This window comes from Sciurus carolinensis, chromosome 10 (genome assembly GCF_902686445.1).
Source record: "Sciurus carolinensis chromosome 10, mSciCar1.2, whole genome shotgun sequence".
Classification (NCBI taxonomy): domain Eukaryota; kingdom Metazoa; phylum Chordata; class Mammalia; order Rodentia; family Sciuridae; genus Sciurus; species Sciurus carolinensis.
Genome location: NC_062222.1, coordinates 128,929,412 through 128,953,687, shown reverse-complemented (window position 1 = coordinate 128,953,687; position 24,276 = coordinate 128,929,412). Strand labels below are relative to the sequence as shown.

At 44.1% G+C, this 24,276-nt stretch overlaps 1 protein-coding gene across 10 annotated transcripts in view; it reads right to left on the bottom strand.

The window, feature by feature from the left end:
- Positions 1–742: 742 nt before the first annotated feature.
- Ldb2 (LIM domain binding 2) overlaps positions 743–24,276 on the bottom strand; it is a 344,702-nt gene continuing 321,168 nt past the window's right edge. The window contains exons 6-9 of one of the 10 annotated variants that reach the window (XM_047566676.1): positions 10,976–11,099; positions 7,787–7,932; positions 5,101–5,243; positions 1,966–2,097 (exon numbers count right to left, since the gene is read on the bottom strand). In XM_047566676.1, the coding sequence (XP_047422632.1) occupies positions 5,139–5,243; positions 7,787–7,932; positions 10,976–11,099 (375 nt within the window). In that variant the 3' untranslated portion in view covers positions 1,966–2,097; positions 5,101–5,138. The other 9 variants (XM_047566674.1, XM_047566672.1, XM_047566673.1 and 6 more) reach the window with 9 other exon arrangements.

Here is a 24,276-nt window from a genome sequence, read left to right as displayed (position 1 = left end):
ACTTAATCCTCAGGGCAATAGTGTTGAGAGTGGGGCCTTTAAGAAGTGGACGGTCCCCAGAGTCCTGTCCTCCAGAGCCCATGAGTGTTGTGCTGTTGTCACGGGGCAGGTCAGGCATGGTGGGCTCCTGGTAAAAGGGCAAGGTTGCCCCTTTCTGTGTCCCTCTTTCTTCACCTTCACCCTCAGCCTTGTGCCGTGGATGGCACAGCAAGTCTTTACCAGAGGCTGGCACCTCGGTTGTGGGTTCCTGAACTGTGATGAGGAAATTTTCCTAAATCACCCGTCTGTGGGATTCTGTTAGAGCAACATGAAACGGACGAAGGCTGGCTCCCTGCTTATCCCGGCATGTCCTCTGTCCCCAGGTGTGAAACCCAGGGCGGGCTGCTTTCCCGGGTCCCTCAGTGGCAGTGCAAGTGGGGTGTGCATAATCCAGACTGCGTCTGCCTGGGCAGCTCCCAGGGCCTCGGAGGATGGGCTGGCATGGTCCTAGGCGTCTGTCGTCCCTTGCCGTCCCTTGCCGTCTATCTGTAAGCAATAAATCCATTTCATGTAACTCATGGCACCTAAGTGTGTTCAGTCTCCCCGGACTCAGACAAGTCAGTAGCCAGGGCACAGTGAACCTGCTTCACACAGCTTTCGTGATTTCACTCCATTTGGAGTTCAGACCGTAAAGCTAAGGTCAACACTCATGGGAATGGTGAGCAGGTTGCTACAGACACACACAAACGGCCGGATTCACTTCCTTAGGTCATTAACACAGTTTATTATTGGCACATTACCAGTAAAGCATACATAAAATACAGCTGTTTTATAACACACGGAGCCACTGTGTCTTTACATGTGTGGAGGAACATATTAATATGCAAATGGAAAAATTAGTTCTCTTATAAAGTTTCACATAAATACACTGGAATAGTCCAAAATGAAAAGTCCCCATAAAAGAACCAGGTGAGGGCTTTACAAAATATTATACAAGAAATATACTATGAAAAGGAAGAACAGTCAAACTCAGATACAATTAAAAAAACACAAAAAAGTTTCAGATTTATTAAACTGCCCACAAAATTAATGGATTACATGGCTTGAAAATATTTGGATCAACAGCAACTTTACAAACGCATACATTTTCTCAGGGTCCAATTGTCTTTCTTTACATAAAAAAAAATCTGCCTGGTGTCTTTGATGATAACAAGACATTTCTTGTTTCAGCTCTTGGGCTAAATCGAACCAACTCAGACTCAAGAACCAATCCACATCAGCTTGACCATAAGTTACCTGGCTGGACCCTCTTCGCTGTTGCCCAGTGGGAGAAAGAGGGGAAGGAAAAGAAAAATAAGGGTACATTTAAATTACTTTCCAAAAGCTGATTTTTTTCTTTTCTTTTTTTACTGAAACAAGAAACTCTCAAATGCAAGTCAAAAAGCAGAAAATATTTTACAATATTAAAAAGTCATCTGCAGTTAGGTTCGGCAAATTAATGACATCCTGAGCACTGAGCACGCATGGACAACATGGCCTTCGCTGGATGCATGAAAAGGAAATTCAACACAAACACGCTGATAAAACCGTGCCAGGAGATGCGCTAGCGTTTTCTCTCGTTTTAATTACCATCAGTGCCAGTATCTGTATTTCCCGTGAAGCCTTCCAAGGAAGGGTCATGGAAGCTTATTTGGAACGATCCTCTCAATTAAAAAAGGAAAAAAAAAAAATGCAAAAGAAAGAAGAACCAGATCGAAGTGGTTTAGAAATAGATATTTGCATGGAAAAGTTTTTATTTCTCCTCCTTCCGCTCCTGAAAGTAAAGATCTGCGATTGGAATGACACCCCCCAGGCCTAGCGACAGTGGATCTGGTGCCGTGGGTCATCTTATTGGGAAGCCTGGGGCGGGGGGTTTTCTGATTTGGTCTCTTGCGTGGCGGGAGGTTTACTGTTCCATGGGCTGTTGTTCCCCAGGGCGGGTGAATTGTTGAAGTCCTCTTCGTCGTCCATGCCGTTGGCCGCATCATACTGCGTGTTTTCTAATCTAGTGATTAGCCTTTCGTCCTCGTCCCCAAACTCACCTCCCATCAGAGTTGGCTCTCCTACCACCATCACATCCTGTGAATAGCAGCTGACATTATTACAGGGAAACCTTGGGAGAGAGAAGCTCAGCTTAAAATAATAGTGGGAGGAGCTGGGAACCTAGGACAGACACACTCTGTGCTGCACAACGGGGCCAAGTCTCAATGTCGGGGCCGAGACGCATATTTGATTTCTACAGGAAATAAACATCGCCTCCTGACGTGTAACAACCACGCGAGTTTATGTCCTTAGTGCGCAGCCTGACACCGGAGAACGAGCAATGCTAGCAATCTGCAGAAATAAAAAAATGGATTTTTCAAAATTAAAAAAATCCACGCTTTGAACTTGCTGACTCTGGGGACTTTGGAGAGGGCGGTGGAACCTTCTGCTGGGTGCTTTTCAATACCTCCAAAAATCCGCCACTTTTATTGAGGGCCTGTGGGCGGCTTTGGAAACTAGTGGCGAACAGGGATCTGCGGAAGGTGCAATTCTGCAATATTCACGCAATTCATTCCAAATGGCCTTTTCTCTGTCCCAAGGATGGTATACATTTTAATTGAAGACAGAATCTCTCTTTTCTCTACTCAGTTAGGCCCTTTTATGCAGCCAATATCCTTGACATTCTGCTACTTAATTATGGTAATTAATTTAGGTAAAGTTTTCGATAAAAACAATGTTCACACTGATTTGACAATTTGCATAGCTAATTAAGTCATTAGCAAAAACCTGCTGATTGCCAACAAGCCCTGAATTTACCATCTGTTATTTCATGGTGCCTGTCACCTAGCCCCACACAGACAACCCTGCTACCAATCTGGGCAGTAAAGAGAACCAGTCCGTCCAGCTGGTTCCATAAAAGGAAGATGAAGAGAGCTAATTATAATTACACTGATGAAGCGGGTAGTCATCAGAAATGGAAGTGGGTAAGAAGAATCCATCTAATCACTCCTTTAAGTACAAATTGTCCTTCCATGCAAACAAGAAGCCACCTACTGTAGCTGGGAGCCCTGTGGAGGCCACAGCTGGAGAAGCCCAGGGACGGGACTCGGGGCAGCGGGGGTGGGGGCACACACAGGCACAGCTCTGCCCTTTTCGTTCAAAGGGGGCCATGTGAGATTGATGGGCAGCCTGGCCGTGGATCAGGATACCTGTCAGGTAGATTGTTCTGGACAGGCTCTGAGTGATATTTCACTTAAAAGTGCAGTAACTTGGGGAGCTGGAACTACTGCTCTCAGCCTCCAATGAGCCCGAGAACACAGTGCTGGGCCAGAACGTGGGCTGAGTCTCCTGGTAAAGAGGCTAATTCAATCAGATGCTTTGACAACTGCACAGAAGTTCTTTTCGCTGGGGCTTTGCCAAGAAAAGGCATCTCTGGGTGGATTGGTGGAATGCTGTCTGTGCTCAGAAGGGCCAAAGGCATCCTCGGATCCCTCCTAGAATTCTGAAGGCGCCCATTCAACAAATCTTTGAATCCCCACGTGGCCTTTGGGATAGAAAACCTTGCTTTGTTTATTTATTTATTTATTTCCCCCCTCCCTTGAATTAGGTGAGATAATCAATAGGTTTCCAAACTCTGTTTTCTGACTAGTTGCTCCTATAAATTGATAAAAATGGGTTTTAAAGAGACATATCCCTGATGAAGGAAATGCAAAAAAGGGGAGCTCGGTCAACTCAGCAATAAAGGTGCTGGCAGGATATTGAGCTGAGTGCTTCGAAGAACACATGTGCTAGGCAACGAAGAGCCGGAAATGACGCTGACGTGGAAGGAGATTCACAAGGACTCAAGATGAGATGCAAAACAGAGACAGTCCTTTTGACTGGCAAGAATGACAGTGGGGTATTGGATGGAATGTGGCCACCACACAGACTGTAAACATGATTCAGTTATCTGGGCAGCTGCTATGTGAGCCGCTGAGGGTGTTCAGGATAAAAAAGTGTCACTTAGTTACAGGCCTTTGGGAGGCTGCACCATGATGGGGAACAAAGGTAGGCAGGAAGGATAGAGCAAGACTGGCCAGAGCTCAGCAGGAGGGTTAATCTCATTTCTTGACTGGTTGCAGCACACTTTGAAGGCCCTGGAAAACTCATGCATTAGGTGTTACCGGGCAGGAAAGGGTGTTAGAACCAACCACAAGGGTCCGTGTTGGTATGACTCCAAGGTCATCTGGGGGACTGGGAGGAGGGACATAATGATTTGAAAAACAGAGGAGAAAAACAAGAAGCAGCCGACTTAAGCGTGACTTTAGAAGAAAAGTTCCCAGCACTCCAGATGCATTCGTTGTATTAGAAAACAACAGTCATGCAAGAAAAGCTCTACGAAAGTAGTGGTTCAAATCACTTCACATGGGGTGACGTAGGCCTGCGGGGGCAGTGAATGTTTTTTTTCCCTAGGAACAGTTGGGAAAGATGGCCAGGCACAGACATTTTTAGGCATCGTAAGCTCTGGAGATTACTTTGCCACAATTACTTTACAGATTATAAAAGAAATATATCCTTAGGTCAGATACATAATTGTGTGTGTATGTGTGTGTATGTGTGTGTGTGTGTGTGTGTGTGGTGTTTGCATGATTGACAGGTGGCAAGCTGTATAAAGACTAAGAAGGCTGAGGACTTCATATGCACACAGACACTTGAGGCCACTTACAAACTCAGATGCACATTTCTCCTTGCTTCTTTCGAGCCTTGACACTAGGATAGCGATTTTCTGTTCTGGCTGTCACAATTGTTAATTTGGTATCCTCACACAAAATGAATGGAGACATGAGGCACATTCTGGGCTTCCTCTCACTGGGGATGTGAGCCGCATCACCCCCACCCCCACATCTCCGGAAGTCCCCCCAGGTTGGTAGGGAGAGTGCATTTCCTTCCCATCTCCAGCTCAAGTGTCCCACAGAGACAACAGTGACCGGCTTAGAGTAGCCCGAGTGCCCTCTGCTCCCCACAAGGCCGACCTCTGCTCCTGGGCTGGAGGCCTGGAGGTGCCGCCAGCTTTTCCCATTTCACATCTTCTCACTAAATCCCCGTGCAAGGACCACCAACCTCTGAGGAGGACTGGAAGTGACTCCTTTCAGGGCCCCTCAATGCTTCTCCTTAAATTGGCCAGAAGGGGTCACTGCTGTTGAATGACACAGGTCTCCATCCCTCCCAGGGTTGAGGCTGCAGTTCGGGATCGCTCCTAGCCCCTGCTCATGGAGTGAGAAGCAGAATCCAAGGATTAAACCCCACTCCTGGCCACACACACACATTGCTGCCGCAGCAGCTACACAGATCATGGTTGCCGTCCGTGGACAGGTAGCTACTGCCTGCAGACCCACTTCCGTTTAAACAGTAGGAGAGTGTCAATGATTCAGCAGGTAGACAGGGTTAAAGATGTGGTCACTGCAAGCTAGCCATGCTTATCTCTCAATGTCCATTGAACTGGAAGGCATCTAAAAATTTGCACATTTTTCTAACCTGTCTGTCTTCCCCGTGTCTCTAGGCCATCTGAAATTTTATTTAATTACAATATTTTTAATTGCACGGTATGGGGATAATGCTGCAATTGAGCTGTCCTGCTCTAGTGGTGTCTTGCCTGCATAAAATTCAAAGGGTTTTAATCCTTGAAGAACCCTCTTGACACAGGGCTCCTCCATGAAAGTGCAGTTGTTGGATGGGAGGACAGGAGCATAACACAACAGAAAAAATAGGTGCCCTTTGAAATAAAATGGAGAGGATTCCCATGAGACCAGGTCTATTGAGAATACACAACGTGAATGTGCAGGCACAGCCCTCCCTAGTGAGTGGCCACCTAACCCAGTCCAGGTTGAGAATCCCTTTTAACACTACTCTGAGCTGGCAGGGAGAGGAAACCTCTTGCCATCCCTAGACAAGATGTTGAGTTCTTCAGTGTCAATGACAGCATGGAGTCTTTTTTTTTTTCTTTAAATATTGGTATCACAGTGCCTGGCACCGTGTGAGGAACAGCAGGAGCTGAGAAAACACTTGCCGAACCAACCTGAATTCCTGCCGCTGTTGGGTGCTTTGGCAGCCATGTCTCACTTCCAGAATTCTCTGAAGTCTACTATCCTCATGTGCTAGAGGAAACTAACAAATGTTCTTTGCTCAAACTCCTGGACTAGAAGAATAAATGGGCTACTTGAGTACACTTCTTCAGTTAATTTATGTATGTAGGGTGATCTTCTGTAGACATTTTCCAATTTAGCCAGGAGATGGCATAGCATGAAGGTACCTTAATAGAGACTCAACTGTTCTCTCTTGGGCTCCCCCCCACCCCGCCCTCGAACTTCAGTGGTGATAGATACAAAGTCCTGCTCAGAAAATAGAGGACTATCTGACGATTATTTTGATTATGTGAGGACTACTATTCTTGGTTGTCTTAAAGTTAAAATGGCATCTTCCACAGCAGATGGCCATTATCTCTGTGACCCCTTCTCTCTAATGCAGTGGCCATGGACATTATACCCACCACCATGAAAGATAGGGGAACATTCCTATTGGCCTGGGGAATTCTCAGGTACTGATGGGCCTGGTTTTGTTTAAAGAGAACTAACCAATAGAAAGTGAGAAAAAGTGGTATGGGGACAGATTTGAAAGGTACTTTTGGAAGTAAGGGAAATTTCTGTGTAAAAGTCTACTCTTACACGGAAAGAGATGGAACAGGATCAGAACGAGACAGGTGAGGACAACAGAGTGAGAATGGAGAAAAGCGAGGAAGCCAGAGGTACGCCTGTGTTGGCGGAGGGAGGAACAAGAAATGGGCACACCTGGAGGACGCGGCACCTAGAGGGCAGCCAGGAAGCACCAAGGAAGGGTCAGGATTCAAACGACAGTCAGACACCTGGTGACAGGGTGATGTGACAAGGACAGAAGAAAAGGAAAACCCACAAGGAAATTTGGAGGGGAGAAGGGACAGTAGATGTTGGCAGGAGCAGAAGTTAAAAGAGACAGTCTGATGCTGGGCTGGGGAACCCGGATACAGGAAGGAATTGGGCAGAAGGGATGCAGTCCGAGAAGGATAATAGATGATAAGGACATTGCCTGCAGGGTCGCTATTTGGGGATGACCCGTAGCTTTTGGTTTCAGAGTTCGAAGAGGACCCCTTTCAGGTGGCCTGTGTCTAGGCCCAGAAATGAAAGAAAGGGGTCAAGGGATCAAGAGAGTTGAGACCAAACCAGGAGCTGATCCTCCCCTTGAGCTAATGACATGGGTACAGCAAAATCTGCTAAGCTGCATCGTTAGTGGCTGCAGGTTTATTACCTGAGTCTTAAAAGAAGACACCATGTTGAGAGGGCCCAGTCAAATTATAATATTATATAATATTATATAAAATATAATATGGGCTCTGGGGCTAGCTTCCAGGGCTCACAGGGTCTCCTATGCCGCTGACGAGAGGCCCTAATATGCCACCAGGCATACTGCTAAGTGACATTTTAATTAAACCTTAAGTGACATATCTTCTGTCTGTGACTCTGATAGCTTTTTAATTCAGGTCCCACCGCAGCGCTGACTCTTAACACCCCCTTCTAATGCCCACTTGCAGGGGAAGTTTCCACGGAAGATTCCTTCCTTCCCTCCCACCGGGGTCCTTGCCGTGCCCCCTCCCCTACTGTGAACCTGCCCAGAATGTTTTATGCAGCTCGAAGAGGCTTTAATTCAAACCCCCTGCACAGGGCGACAGGCAAAGGCAAGATTTCAGGCCTAAAAGGAAAGCGAGACTTACAGGTACCTGACTGGACAGGCTCAGGTTTGCAGCCGGGGTCTTCTTTTTGCTGCCCGTGCTGTTGGCGTTGTTCCCAGCGCTGCTGTTGGAGGTGCTGCTGGTGGAATTTTTTCTTTTTCTCCTTTTGGTTGTTGGTTGCCTTGTGGGTTCTGCTGCAATAAGGAAGAGGGAAGAAGGATCAGTTCCAGGGCAAAAGTATCAGGCACAGGATTTCGATTTTGTAAATTGAAAAGAGTGGACTACTTAAAAATCTTCCATTTCTTGCAACTTTACAAAAAAGACCAAGGGAGAAAGCTGATGATTCATTTTTAGCACATAATTTAAGGAACTCTTTTCTTTTGCATATAGATGAAATGATTTTTATTTTATTTTTCTACTTACATGTCTGCAATTTACTAATATTATTTTAGGGATGAGCTGCAGGTACTCCTTCCATAATTTCATTTAAAACATTTTTACCACTAGAACATTTGGGAATTTTCTCCCCTCGGCCTGAAAGGACTGCTGGGATCCCTAGACCCTCCCAGGGTGAGAGTAGAGTCGAATGAGGGAACCAGTGCACAACAGCAGCACCTACTGGCCAACTATAACATTGCAGCCTACCTCTATTGCACCTTGATACTCTCAAGCAAGAAAGCAGCTTTCTCAACTGAGCCTTCAGGAATACCCAGGGTTTGGACTCTGGTGTTTTATCAATGCTACTAATTTCAGGATCTCTAGGGAAAAAAGTCTTATATGTGATATAACTTGCATATTAATGAAGGTAGCTAGTCCTCTTTAAGAAAGATCCTATTCAGAAACAGAAAAACATTTTGCATCTGAAGAATGGAGCAACCCCTTAATGACATGGTAAGAGGAATATTGTTTATTTATCTGCATATTATGTACAGAATATTACTTCATGTGGCACTATTCTATGCATCAACTGTTTTATATTCATTACAACCCTATTTAGGTACTTTTACTTATAATCTTTGTCTTATAAAGGAAATCTTCAGAGCTTTTTCCATGCAGTTACTGAATAAGGTGGAAAGGGCAAGTAAGAGGACTCCTTTTGCTAACCCAATTTTAGACCTGACTCTGAAAATGAGAAGGTAAGACAGAGCCAGTGGAACTTAATGAGTGGTCCTCCTAACATCTTCTTGACACACCTGTGGTGCTTCTGATGGACAAAGAGAGGCATCACCTTATAAGGCTCATTTATTTTCTTTCTTTCTCCCTTTTTTTTCTCTCCTTTAGCTCTGGGGATTTAACCCTGAGGTGTTCTACCACTGAACTACATTGCAAGGTCTTTTTATTTTATTTTGAGGCAGAGTCTACTTAAGCTGCATTGGCTGGTTTTGAACTTGTGATCCTCCTGCCTCAGCCTTCTGAGTGACTAGAATTATAGGCATTCACCACCACCTGGTTTATAAGGCTCACTTCAAAAACTATTTATTCCATTAAGTTATCCTTGACTATGATGATCAAGATGGGATTATGTTCCTATTTATCTACCAATTTTTGTCTTCAAGAATAATTTTTTCCTTTTACTCAAAGTTTTTACCCATAGGGTTATGGGTGTTTATTCTGAAGGATGATAGAAAGAAATAGAATTGTTCTAGATCATGAAGTTAGAAGGAGACTTAAGTTGACATTTTACAGTCAATCAGGTATTCAGGTCTACCTCTGATAAGCATCGTCTTATTTTGATGTTAAGAATGTAAATAAGCTATCTTTTATTTTTCATTTATACTTTGTTTATAAAATTTGGGGTGAATGATCTAAAATGCATGTGCTAGATAACACCCATTGGTAGCAAGTGGCTATGGAAGTGAAATCATGGATCTGAAGACAGAATCTTTTTTGTTTTACAATCCTCCTTCATTTGTTAGCTATGAGACTGACTTTAGCAAATCAGTACTTTCAGTCTTAGTCATCATTATATAAAATGTGGATAAGAATAAATATCTCGGGGCTGGGGAGATAGCTCAGTGGGTAGAGTGCTTGCCTTGCAAGCACAAGGCCCTGGGTTCAATCCCAGCACCACAAAATAAATACATAAATAAATAAATAAATAAATAACTCATAAAGCTACTGTGACGAGTCAATGTTTTGGACTATTTCTGTGCTATACCCACAGTGGTTGCAGCAGTACCTTCTGCATAGTAGAGCTCAATAAATAATTGTTGAATGAATGAATGAACAATGCGAGTTATATATGAATATGTTGGAAAACGTAGGTGCTCAGAGTATCTGGTGGGTGAAGAGGTGTTTTTTAATATTTTCCATAAAATATTATTGATATTGAGAGAGAAAATAAGGCCAATTTAAGCATATTTAATATACTTGAAAAATAATATTCTGAGTGTCTAAAATTCCCCTAGGATGGGAATGCAGTCATACTATGTAAAATAAAATCTATTTTATCAGTTTTCTAAGTATGTCCTTGGTTAAATCTTCTATATCCATTTTATAGAAAGCCCCTGGCCAATGCCAGGGGAAGGTGATGGTTATATTTTGTGATTCAGAAAGCTATGTGTCTCATGTCAATAATTACTCTTTATAAAAATAATTTTTAGCGAATGGACATGTTTTGCTTTTATGATCAATGAGGCTCAACACAAGCCTGGGAGTGAAAATGCATTAGATAGAAAGACAATTAACGATGACTTGAAGCAGTAATTTCAGAACCCCAGCAGGAGACTACAGTATGTAAACTGCAGTCCAGGCAAGTGAGAGAAATGGAGTCTTTTATGTCTTCTCTTCATAATCAGAGTTCCTTTTGATATGTTTTAAAAATAGAGAAAACTTTATTTATATTCCCTTCCCCCCTTAATCCTCCCTTACCCTCTCTCTCTCTTCCTTCCTATCATGTTTAGAAAACCAAAACCCAAAAACATTAGGCCACAAGAAGCCAGAGGTCAGGTTCAGTGGTATAATCACTGGATTGGGAGACTGAAAATCCTGGTTTTGACCTTGACTTCGCCGATGACCTTGAACAAACCATGCTACTCCCCTGGGTTTCGGGTCCTCACCTGGTCAGGAGACTATATGTCATCTGTAAGCATAACTGCTCTTTGGAAGTTCGATGTCTCTATGTCCAAAATCATGGTCAGAGTGTCCCTAACAAATGACTCTTTCTGATAAAGTTGCGATCGCTTTCTTCCCTCTCATATCACTCCATCCCCAGAAGAGTGAAGAAGGAGCGTGTACCTGGCGGTGCCACCATCCGCTGCCACTTCTGAAACAAGCAGGTCTTCAGGCAGTCTCGGGGACTGAGGTTGTAGGTTTTATGTCTGGACATCAGCTCCTGCATTGGCTCCAGTATTACACACAACTGCAAGAAGTCCAAAGACATCGGTGTTCCGCTACTTGATAATAACCATCACAATAAACAAACAGCTGGAATCGTTTAGGGGTACTTTTCTTTCCTTCCCTGGTTTTCATTTTCTCTATATAAGTTTTTGGGGAAAAAAATATTACCAATGCTTGATTATAGGCACTTAATTTAGTATCATTTATACTATGATATTATAGCTGAATGTGATTTACACACACACACACACACACACACACACACACGCACACTCTCTCTTCCTAAATAGACTATGGGTTATACACATGTAGCTCTATTATAAATTCAGATGATTCTCCCTGGTTAAAGAAAAAAGCTCTCTTCTGTGGAGTGCAGCACGCTCTGCTCTGATTTCTCCTCTGGCTCCTGGCTGTTGTTCTTGTTTGTATAACCACACACTGTGAGTTACAATGCTAGTTTATGCAGATTATCTGGCAGTGAAATCCATCTTTGAAACTTTGGAGAACAGAGTGGCAAGCTCAGGTATTTTTCGATTTTAATTCTTACAGAGGCAGATGATGAATGCTATTTTATTTTTATTCATGTGCTCATTTGTATTTCGCACATGATGATAATGTAAATAACACGTGCCAGCATTCATTCCATGCGGGAGGTTTTGCTGTGCTTCTGCAGGTAGTCAGCTTGTTTTCTCCTTTGGATAGATTTTTCAGCTTTACTTTGGTCCAAGACATCTGATGACAAGGATTAATGAATGCAACAAAAGGTAAAACCATTTAGGATAACACTGTAGACTTTCCTGAATCCCTTCTCAGTTGCAAGCTTATGAGACTATCACCGCATGGAGAGAACTATATCTACAAGGACAAAGACCCCAAATTGAAATGCTACATTCATCGCCATTGCAATTACAGTGATAGAAACATTGGCACTGCATCTGCCCATGTGAGAAAGCATCGTTTCATCATGGAAGACAGATGTCCAGTCTCCAGGTTCAGAGTCCTACCTTCCTTCCGACCTCTTCCCTACGTCAGCCTTCACCTTTTGCACTACCCTGGAGGCCACGCTGCTTTTGCCCACTGAGTTCTTCCCTCTCCTCTTCCCAGCTAAGGCTTGTTCATCTTTGAAGACATGGCTCCTTCTTTCCCCCAGATGTGCACCTCTTCTGGCACAGGCTGAGTTTGTGCCTACCTACACTTTGTCCCATGGCGCCCTGTCTTTTCTGCTCCATGGGTTTATTCGTGCTTTGTAACCATCTGCCTCTAAGTCTGTCTTTTCCACTAGACCATGAGTTCTTGGAATGCAGTGGCTGCCTTTTTTCTCTGTTCCCAGGTTTGGCTCAATCGAATGGATACATTTAAAGAAGAGTTGATGGAGAGATCCTCTGCTCTTTCTAGGCCAATGTTCCTAGAAGTGTGGTCTAACGAATCTCTCTCTCTCTCAGAACCCAATGGACTACTAAAAATGCAGACTTCCAGGTTCTGTCTCTTCTATTTCCCTGAGTCTGGATGTGAGACCCTGAATGAACATTTAAAACACCCTTGTAATTCTGATAAGCACAGAGTTTCAGGTCCACGCCCTACAGATTCTGAGCTTTAGAAGAGAGAACCGAGATAGCAAGACACACACAGAGCCCAGTGGTCTCCAACTCTAGCTCCAGTCTCTCCTCACTTTGTCCCACTTTCTCATGCCCCTTTCCTTCCTCCTCAGATCTAAGCAAGATAATCAAGTTTTACCCAGAAAGATTCTTCAGTCCTCTCTATCTATGGTCCTCAGTTTGCTAAAACCACTATTCACAGTTGAGAGCCAAGTGTAATTTCCTTCCATTTGTAGTTTCTATAAAGCAAGAGAGCAAGATTTCAAAGACTGAGCAACACACATACAATGTGCACTATGGGACAAAGTCACTCAGTCCCTGGGAATCCCACATTACAGATCCAGAAAAGTAACAAGACCAGAATCTTCTATCTTGTGTACTTCCTTGCTTACTTTGGAATTCGTTTTGAAATCTAAAATGTCAATAAAGAAAAAGTCTGTGAAAGAGGCAGAATTATTGTACAGCGGGTTCTGTATTCCAGCACAGTGAAGGGCACTTTCCCCCTATTAAGAATTCCTTGATGTCAATCGAAGTATCTTCAAATTACAGAAAAGCTCACTGCCTTCCCCAGCTACTGTTCATCAGACCAAGGGCCGGAAGGATCCCATGTTCATCTCTACAAGTACATCTGAGAATGACTCATCCTTCAAGGAAGAACCACTACTAGCTCAGGGTCAACAGGTGTCTGCATCCATTATCAAGCACGGACACAAGAAAAGCTGTCAGGGAAGTTCTAAGAACTGGGAAACAATTTTTAATTAAAAAAAGTTTAAAAAGGTTTTCAAATTACATCCTTTTGATTCATTTTCCTTTCACTGTAAATGAGCTTGCCATGGATAGAAAAATACATGGGTAGAGTAGCCAAAGCATGGGATTACAAACTCTGACATCTGGGTATGGACTTTGGCTCCACCACAAGTGTGTATCTTGGAGAGAGCTGCTTAATAATGCTGGGTCTCAGTTTCACCTGCAAAACAATACCCATCTTATACATTGTGAGAATCTGAAATACATAATGCATAAGAGTTCAACACTCTGTAGGTATTATGATCGACTATTAGCAAGCACAGCATAGATTACAAAACAAACCACATTTCTATTGCTTTAAATCAATGGGCATTTATTGAGTTTCATCCTTAGTGTCAGGCAAAAAGGTGTCCTAAGTGGGGACACAGAGATAAGGACAGCATAATCTCTGCTCTCAAAGAGCATTCTGCCCCCATAAGCATATAAGAAACGTATCCCAAGTTCAGTCCCAGTGTCTCAGGAAATTGTATCTCTCTGAAGCAAGTATTTTTTTATTATATGACTAGTTAGATAGCAAAGATGACCTGTTTGGACCTAGAGAGAGTGCCCAGCTCAAACAGCTTCTGCACCCAGAGAGCTGTGTTTATTGTGAAAACCATGAGCTCATTATCTCTTTCTTTTTTACAGTACCTTTTCTCTCTGGGTTTTGGGAAACATTTTTTTTTTTTTCCAGGAGTTAATCCTCAAAATCTCTCTCTCTTCCCCTTTAATGTCAGAGTATCTTCCCATCATTGTAACTGACCCCAAAGGAGCCTGCCTCTCTGAATACTAATACAGAATCCCCAAAGCCATTTTTCTTGCAGTGGAGAGTTCTTGGGCTGGAGAGGCAGCCCTCCCCTTATTCACGTATGTAGATGAGACCTCCTCTCTACTGTGCTGTGTAGTGGCTTTGCTGGGCTGTGGGCTGTAGGTGGCAGAACTAACTCGGATATGAGCCTGTCTTGTCGGGCAGCAAGCCATGCATCTTGGCAACAGCAAAGACCTGGGGCGCTATGAAATGAAACCGGGAAGATGGTTGGGGGAGTGGGCTCCTGTGGTGAATGACAGATCTTTTTGGAGTTGTGATTCTTGCTGCTCCTAGCGTCACAGACCCTCTTAGAGAATTTGGAGAAGGCTAGGCAGCCTTTCAAATTTTGTACCAAATTTCTGGAGGTTGATGAATCCTCTCCGGCCCCATCCACGGACTCCAGTAGTGTGCTGTTAGGAGTAAGTGTGAATCGGGCAGGCTAGAATATATATGTGCTGTCTCCTTATGCTACATGTCACACACACACACACACACACACACACACGCACACACCCCACTCACATGCACGTGAATGGAGCTCACCATCAAAATACAAAGCCCTTTGAGTTTGAAGAACAATTTTATCCACAAAGTTCATCTTATACAAAGTTCCCAGTGGAGCAGGATCTTTGCCAGTAAAGAAAGGCCGCGGCCAGTGTGTCTGCAGCAGTGTGCCTACAGGGTGGCGATTGAGTTCCGTCTCCTCCTGCAGCAATGCTAGAGGGAACCCTGAGGGACCCCAAGACACTGTGGGAAAACTAGGAAGCAGCAAGCCTGAGATCTCTCTTTGACTATGAAGCCCCTAAACGTGATAATCTGCCAAGGCCAGTTAGAATTGCACACAAAGCCACTGCTCATCCTGGCAAAACTCTCAGGACGGCGTTCTGTAGACTGAGTCAGTTTTGGGCCGGGCTTTCTCCCCTGTACTTCTGACATCATTTTCTAGGAATCTGGACCCACACTGACTCTGTTGTGGAATTCGCTAATCACAACAGAGGCTTACTGAACAGGTGGATGGATGGATGGATGATAGATAGATACATAGGTTGGCCAGATTAAGAGCACGGAGACGCTTGTTGGTTGCAGACAAATCAGGCATGGTCCTGAAGGTTTAGAAGTGACCAATTTGTCCATTTGATAAATGACTGGTTGTGTCCTCTGTGCAGAGTCCTTGGCTAAAATGCACATGGATGTCCTGTCCAGGCAGGGACAGCTCCACTCAGTTCCAGGAGGCTGCCTTCTCGTACTAACAGAGGCCCCGCAAGTGCAGATGGTGTGCTGTCTCACTGCTGGTGTTTCCATGGGCCGCTCTCCTGGAAGAACTTGCTTCTCTTCGGAGGCACACTCACACTCATCCTTCTGGAACTGAAGGAAGAGCTGGTGCTTGGCAGTTGGCTGCGGACCATGAGAAAGCGAGTGTCCTGGGCTTGGCCTTTGGTAAAGTTCCAACCTCCGCTCAGTCTCTAAGACCGACACATTTTTTTTCTTTTTTAAGGGGCATCAGTAGTTGTACATAATGGTGGGATTGCTCCATATCAGTAGTGCACACAATGTAACAATATAATTTGGCCATTATCTTTTCCCAGTGCTTCGCTCTCCTTCAACCCTCTGGTCCCCTTCCTCTGTTCTACTGACCTCCCTTTACTTTTCAGGTGACCTCTCCCCACCTTTCATTTTCTTTTTTTCCTCTAGTTTCCCCATATAAGAGAAAACATATGACCCTTGACCTTCTGAGCTTAGCTTATTTCACTTAACATAATGTTCTCAAGTTTCATCCATTTTCCTGCAAATGACATAATTTCATTTTTCTTTATGGCTGAAAAAATCTTCATTGTGTATGTATCCCACATTTTCTTATCCATTCATCTGGTGATGGACACCCAGGCTGATTCCACAGTTGGACAGTTATGAATTGAGCTGCTGTAAACATGGATATGCATGTATGTATGGTGATTTTAATTCCTTAGGATAAACATTGAAGAGTAGTATAACTGGGTCATATGGTGGTTCCATGCCTAGTCTTTTGAGGAACCTCCATACTGATTTCCATAGTGGCTGCACTCATTTACAGTCTCACCAACAATGTAAAAGTGTTCCTTTTTCTCCACATCCTCTCCAGCATTTATTATTGTTTGTACTTTTGATGGTGGCCATTTTGATGGGTGTGAGATGAAATCTCAGTGTAGTTTTGAGATTTCCCTAATTGCTACTGATGTTGGACAATTTTTTCATTTACTTGTTGGCTGTTTGTATTTCTTTTGTGAAGTGCCTGTTTAGTTCATTTACTCATTTATTACTTGGGTAATTTGTATTTTTGTGCCACAACACTGTTATTCATCTTTGTTCAATGGCACACTCTGAGTGTGAACCACCTTCTCTTTGTAAAAACCTAGGACATCTTAAGGATGCCAGGTAGGCAACTTGCTCAGGACTTTGCTCATGAATTTTTTCTTGCCTACAATGTCCCTCTCCTCTTTTCTAATCATCTTACTTACTCTAGAGTCCATGGGCCAAATCAGGCCATGTCTACGGATTGTCTATAGCTTTGTGATACAACAAAGTTGAGTAGTTATGGAGTTCATACAGCCCACAAACTCCCAAATATTGCTCTCTTGCCCTTCAAAGAATGTCTGCAGAACCCTGACCTAAACCAGTGCTATTCTAAGGAGGTGGATTGCAAGAGACTTGTTATGTCTCTATGAGAAGATGGGAGGATGGAGGCTGAGCATCATCCCATTCACTGTTGTCTTCTTTGAGAAAATTTTCCATTAAAAAAGCATAGACTGATCTAAACAACATTCCCAGAGACATAGGTGATTTATATCCTGGAGAAAGCTCCTTATCTGTTGTGGACTAATAGAAGTTTGCAGGTGGGTACTGGCTGGAAAATCACATCTGAGTCACACCAATCTGAACCACTAAAGTCCTTGCCAAAGTCCAGTTCAAATTCCACCCTTGTCTCTGACCATCTCGGCCTGCAAGAGATTCTTTGGCCTCTACAGTACTTATTATGAGTCTCTGTAATCCCAGTGTCTATATTGGCATTGGGAATTGTCTTTTCTTGTGGACTTGTTCATCTTCTTTTCTATGGCAAGCCATGTTTTACTTTTGTCTCCTTTTTATTTAACACAGTATTAGGTATACTCAAATATTTGTTGAGTCATAGCTTAATAATAGCTATGAACTACCTAGTCTACATCTGTCCCTGGAGTATGTACCTTACACATACTAATTATATCATTAACCCTCATCACCTCCTGGCCCACTTTTACAGGTGAAGAAATTCAGACCCAGAGCCATTAAGTCATCCAGAGCTGATAATGAAGCGTGTGACTCTTACAATGTATCCAAGGTAATACAGCTCTCTGAAGGGCAGGGAAAATGGTGTTTATCTGGCTCCAACCCTGTGCTTTAACTCAGAAATGCTAAGTTCTTAACTTCTGATAATATGAGTGGCTTGAATTGTTTTTAAGATACTGAATTCAAAGACTTTCACCGTCTTTGGTAGTGCCTTGCACACAGCATTGATCTATACATAGTGATACTTGAAGGGTGCTGGTTCTATACATTGATCTATACATTGATCTATACATACTGATACTTGAAGTGTATGACTTCTGCTGTACCCACCAGGCCATGGAGAACCATATGCATTGGGGCTCAGACCACAAAGTCTGCCATTTACAAGTTGTAGGTTCTTCTTCCAAACTTCAGCCTCTTTGAATCTCGGTTTCCTCATCTGTTACATGGGGATACTGACCCAGCATAGATGGTTTGAAACGGTCTAGGTAAACCCTTAATGAAAAGCCTGGAAAAAGGTTGGTGCTCAAGAGATAGACATTGTTGGTATGGAGGATGCTGTTTGCACCAACAGTCCAGCCCCTCTGAGCCAGGGGACCAAGGCATAATGGGGTTGGTAAATTACTTTGTGAAGCCATTCATGCGATCTCTGAGACCTAGGTGGCTACTTGATAGGATGCTCCATGGGGTGCTGATCAGGCCAATGACACTTGGCATGTGAGTAGCTAATGTCTCTGATAATAACCCATGTGTAGAATTCAGGGATAAATATCAAAGGTTCAAATTTACAAACCAAAGTTCTTTCTCTCTAGTAACTTACTCCTCTGGCTACATCTGAGTTAGAAAGATATTAGGGGGCAGGCGGTGGTTGACAAATAAAATGTAAGAGTGAAGGCCTGTCTCCTAATTATGAAACATATTTGGAAAAGGGATCTTATAGTAAACTGATAGAAAAAGATAATGTATAGAATCTAAAAACAAAACAAAAGCAAACAATCCCCACCCAGAATCAGATAAGAATGAATAACAGGGATCCACGTGACGAAGCCCGCTCTGCCTTAGAGAGGAAACGAGCCAGAGAAGGAAATTCTTGGCCTTAGAAGCTATGCAATTCCAAAGCATCAGATTATGATTTGAGTTTATTTCCTGATAGGATTAAAGGTAGATGGGTTGTCAGATTCAAAATATCCTCCTTTTTATCTGAAGATTCAAGCAGGACAGCTTTTGCCTTTTCTCAATTGTCTTGCAAATTGATTACTAGGAAAGTTTCTCCTCCCCTGGACTCTGGAGACTGGGGGCCTCTCTGCTCAGGGAGAAAGTGGCCAGTTTCCCCAGGTGGCAGCAGCCACTCTGGTCTTGAAGGGACCATCGTTCCTCACAGTGAGCAGGCTGCATATTCCAATTTCTCTTCTCTGGTCTCACTTTCGAGGCTGCCAACACGACCGCTGAGGCCAGGGACTGATTTTCTGACCCACCTGGAAGATGCTCGAGTTGCTTTCCTGAGCTGCAGCAGCCTGATGAGACCAGCCAGCACATGACTTCTGCTGCACCCACCAGGCCATGGAGACCAGTCAAGACCACTGCTGCGCATTCTTTCCTTTGATCCCATACACCTAATTCCTCTCTGCATCTTTTGGCACAGGCATCCGCTTCCCTGGGCTCCTGCTGCCTGCCTACTTGCTCTTAGTCCTTCTTCCCAGCTCCGTATTGCAGGGAACAGACTCTATTCATTATTTCCCAGCTGTTTTACACAGTGGCTGCAGGCGAAGTTTGGCCAGTGGTGGCCATGGCGGGTGGTGTTAGTTTCCTAGGATTGCTGGTTCCAAGTAACACAGACTGGGCCACATCACACAGTAGAAATTTATTATCTTGGTTTTGGGTCTGGAAGTCTGAAATCAAGGTGTCAACAGGGTCAAGTTCCCTCTGAACACTTGAATGATAAATCCCTCCTTGTCTCTTCCCGGCTTCTGGTGGCTCCAGCAATCCTTGATGTTCCTCAGCTATTATCTCCATCATGGCAGGTTGTCTGTCTTCTCATGGCCTTTTCCCCTCTGTGTCTCTGTCTCCTCCTCTTCTTATATGGACACCAGTTTCATATAGAGATCCTTTAACTAATTACATGTGTAAACACCCCTTTCCCAAATGAGGTCACTTGGTAAGTTTATAGGAGAACATGAATTTTTGAAAGGCACCATTTGACTTGCTACATGCTTTTAGAACTCAGGAAGGGTATTTCTTGCTCTGTTTGAAGTTCCAGTGGCTTTTCCAGCAGCTGTCACCAGACAAGTCCAAAACACTTCCAGTTTCTACCAGGTGGCCTCACAGTGACACCACTGGCTTTTGTTCTTTTAGCTCAGGAGTGGGGACTGCTAATCTTAGAGCTGCCTCATCTTCCTCTGGGTGCTTGTCCATCTTCAATAGCTTTATAAATAATTTTTCATACACTTTTTTCTATTAAATTACCTGGTATAGATTTTGGTTTTTTCTTTTTTTCCCCCAGATGAGCTCTGATTGACATATACGGTTTGCAAGAAGTGAGGCGATATGTAAAGATAAACTTTGGGTGCATGGGAGTCTCACATGCAGTGGTCTGGCATGGGCGTGGTGTCACATTCCAGCTACTTAATGACTGGGTGTCTTTGGGTGAGCTACTTAATCACTTGGTGTTTGGTTTCCCCATCTGCAGGAATAACGTCAGTGCTGGATTAACTGGTATCAAGAGAAACAAGAAAATCTCCTTAGTATTTCCCCAGGTCCAGCAAGTGCACGGTACCCCATATATTTTTGAGTGACTGAGGTATAACCAAGTCAGGAGCAAGGTTCTCACAGAGGATATTTCAAAATGTATCAGTATATACTATCAAAGTTTTATAGGTTTTTGTTGCCCTGTGTAGATATGTGTATGCATATGTGTATATCTGTGTACTCACACATGCAACCTGAAAATGAGATTCTGATGACCCAGTGACTGTCGAAAGTATGATCACTATGCCTGTTCTGTACTTGACTTGTTCTGACCATTGGGCTATTGCCTCAAAGACCTCATCTGTATATTCTAGCAATTTCTTTTAAGTTCTACAATATGGTAGTTAGATGTTTCCAAAGGGAAAAGAAAACATCTGCTTGGAAAGTGCACAACTATTAAAGGACATCAGGGAATGCCATCTATCACCTGCAGGGATGTGAGCAAACTTTAGGTAAATTTAAAAAGATCTTATAGGTCAATTGCTGTGTCTTCATTTGAGCCCCATTCAGTAAATGACCAGTGGCTCAGGATTGCTCTGAGCAGCCTCTGGCAGGCACTGCCTCTTGGTTGACCATCACCCCATTAGTCAGGGTTCTAGAGAGAAGCAGAACCAGCAGTACATGTGCATGTATGCATGCATGTATTCATTTTAAGGAGATGGGTCACATAATTGTAGGACCAAGTCCCAAATCCACAGTTTCCACAAGCTGGAGACTCAGGTGGGAGATACTGCTGCAGTCTTGAAGCAGAATTCCCTCTTCTCCAGGAAACCTCAGATTTTGTTCCTAAGACCTTTGACTGATTGCAAGAGGCTCACTTGTCTTACCCAGGGTGATCTTTACTTATAGTCATCCAATTATAGATGGAAACACAACCAAAAAATATCTCCAGGGTACCAGGGAATGAGATTGATCAAATTATGTTACGTGCATGCATAAATATGACATAATGAATCCCACTCTTATGTATAATTAAAATGCATCAATTAAATATTTTTAAAAAGTTTTAAAAAAAGAGTAAAAAAACATATCTTCAGGGCAACACATAGATTCATGCTGACTAAATAACTGGTATTACAACTTGACTAAGTTGACACAAAATTAACTATGACAGAGGCCCCTAAATAGACTAAGAAAAAAAATGGACAACCGGGCTGTGTCCTGTTCTTTAATGTCATTTTCTCTTTTATATTAACCAGCATCAAGCGATGGGGCCAACATATGTGGAATGAATGAATGCTTGAACATGAATTTTATCAAATGGGTGGCGACAAAAACTACTGGGGATTTGACATCAGAAAATGGGTCTCATCTGGTTTTATTTACTTTGTAATTGAAGGACCTCCAGAAATCACTTAGGTGTGTACCTCTGCCACTCACCAAGGGCCCCTCTGCTCAGGAAGGGGAGAAGTACCAGGCAAGCAGTGGTAAGGACAATGGGCCCTGTCCACCCCCCGGAGGCTCCCTGATGGAGGGAGAGACAGGTGACCGCAAAGCATTCCAAACAGGATTCCCTGTTCCAAAGGAAAAGGGCAAAAGGTGTCAGGAAGGGCTGTCGGAGGATTTGGCATTTAAGTTGAGATGTACGTAGATTAAATCAGGAGTCATCCAGATGAGAGAGAAGTCGGCCGGGACAGGCTAGAAGGGGATACACCCGCCAGTGCAAGAGCCGACACGCTGAACCACAGGACCTGGGATGCACGTGTGAGGGAGGGGCTGGCCACCTGAGCTGCAGTGGGCAAGCAGGCAGGGCTGTGACCAATCAAGGCCACAGTTTCTGCCCCCACGGAAGAGCTGCAAGGTGCAAATGATGTAGGCAAAATCCACTGAAATAAACACTTAACTGAAATTTGCTTACTGCCGTGGATTCCTCTCATCCACGCATCCTGAGCAGGAGGAAAGCTTGGGCATTTTGATGTGTTTGATAAAACAAAAGCACCAAGTACTCCGAAAGGCAAATATTGCCTGCTTAGAGTCTCCAAGTGGGGAATTCCGAGCCCCGCTGATCTGCTGAAGATAGCATGGGAACAGTTTCCTTTATCCCTCGGAGGAAAAAGGTAGCATTTGCAGCATCTTGGTTATTTTTCCAGGGAGTGAAGAGACCGTGTACTTGCCATCAGGCAACATTTAAACAGTAACATTTATCAATGGGGTCTATAATCTTAGTACCGTGAGTGAAGGAATTGGGACACAGACCTTGGGAGTGTCAGTGGCGGTTTCCAAGGAACGTGGCTATCTTGTTCTTACAGCTGTAATCCCTCCTACACGCTGGCAGAGTGGATATGCCTGCTTCCTGCACTGGTGCAAATCCCACGAGACTGGTGGACACGCTGTGTGCTCTGGGGGCTGGGACAGCAGCAGCCCCCACGCTGCTCTTTGGGCGGATTTCTGGACCGTGGGAAGGTTCTTCTCTTGACCTTGGGCATCCAGAGCAAGGGTGGGTTGGATTGCTTGCCTGCCCTCTTGGGGGCTTCAGCCAGCACCAACCCTTTGGCTGTGCTCTGACCCAAAGGAAAGGAGGGATCTCAGTAGTGTGGCAGGCAGCTGCAGCTTTGCTCCCTGGCTACCCCACCATCATATGCCTGAGGAGCCAGGACCCCTTCCAGGGAGAGAAGTGAGTCTGGCAGAAAGCAGATTCACGTGGACGATGGCAATGCTTTAGGAAAACCGAGTTGGCGGAGGCTACGGTTCATTCGTTCATTCATTCATTCACTCACCCAGCACACATTATTGACTGTATTTGTTTTCGGTACTGGGAACACTACCAAGAGAAAAAAAGAAAATCACTACTTTTAATGGAACTACGTTCAAGGGAAGGAAACAGATAATAAATAAGGAAATAAGTAAAATATAAGCTGTGTTAAATAGTGATAAGTACCCAAGGTAAAAAAGAAAGCAGGGAAAGGAGGGAGGAAATGCTGGATTTGGAAGGGTTGAGGATTTAGACCCTTTGGCTAAGGGCACTTGAGAGGAAGAGTAATGACTGCAGGAATGTCCACGTCCAGTCCACATCCCAGTCACTACAATCTGCAGACAAGTCAGGTGAAATCATGGCACAGGGAATTAAGGTTGCTAATCAGTGAGCTTTGAGATGGAGAGGTTAGACTGGATAATCATGTGGGTCCAATACAAAAAAAGGGTAACCTGAAGGCTGATTTAGGTGTCAACATGGCAGGATGAAGGGGTATAGAAGAACCGGTAAGGTGGATTTCCAGAGGAGGCCGGCATCTGAGTTGGTGGACTGAGTAGGGAATCTGTTCTCAATGGGGGCGGGCACCATCCATTCAGCCGAGAGTATGGATAAAACAGAAATCAGAGGAGAGGCAGGTTCTTTCTCTCTCCTGCACTGGGACACTTTTCTCTTACCCTCAGATCTCCAGATTCCCTAGTCCCTGGACTCCAGGACTTATACGAGTGGCCTCCCAAGTTCTCAGGGCTTGGTCCTCAGACTGAGAATAACACCAGGGGATTCCTTGGTTCTGTGGCTTTCAGACTTGGACTTAGCCAGCTTTCTTGGGGGGTTTCCAGCTTGCAGATGGCCTATGGAGGGTCTTCTCAGCCTCTAAAAACACACAAGTCAATTGCTTCTAATAACGCACCCCCACCTATGTATCTGTCTATCATCTACCTATCTCATTAATGTTTATGGCCATGCTTATGAATTTATCTCTATCACCCTGTGTTATAACGAGCTGAATATTTGTCTGTTTCCCCAGTGAGTCTGGGATCCCAGTGGCAAGAACAGTTGAACAGCCTTGTATCATTAGAAACTGACACTTAGGCAAAAAGGAAAACATGAATACAGAAGGAAGGAAGGAGGGAGGGAGGAAAAGGAGAAAGAAAGAGTCCTCTCTGAGTCTTGTCTACAGACATCCTAGCCTGAAGAGATGGCGGGGCTGGGCCCCAGGGGGAGCAGAGTCCTCCCCGAAGCCCAGTTGGGGCTGAGCATCCTGCTTCTTTGTCAC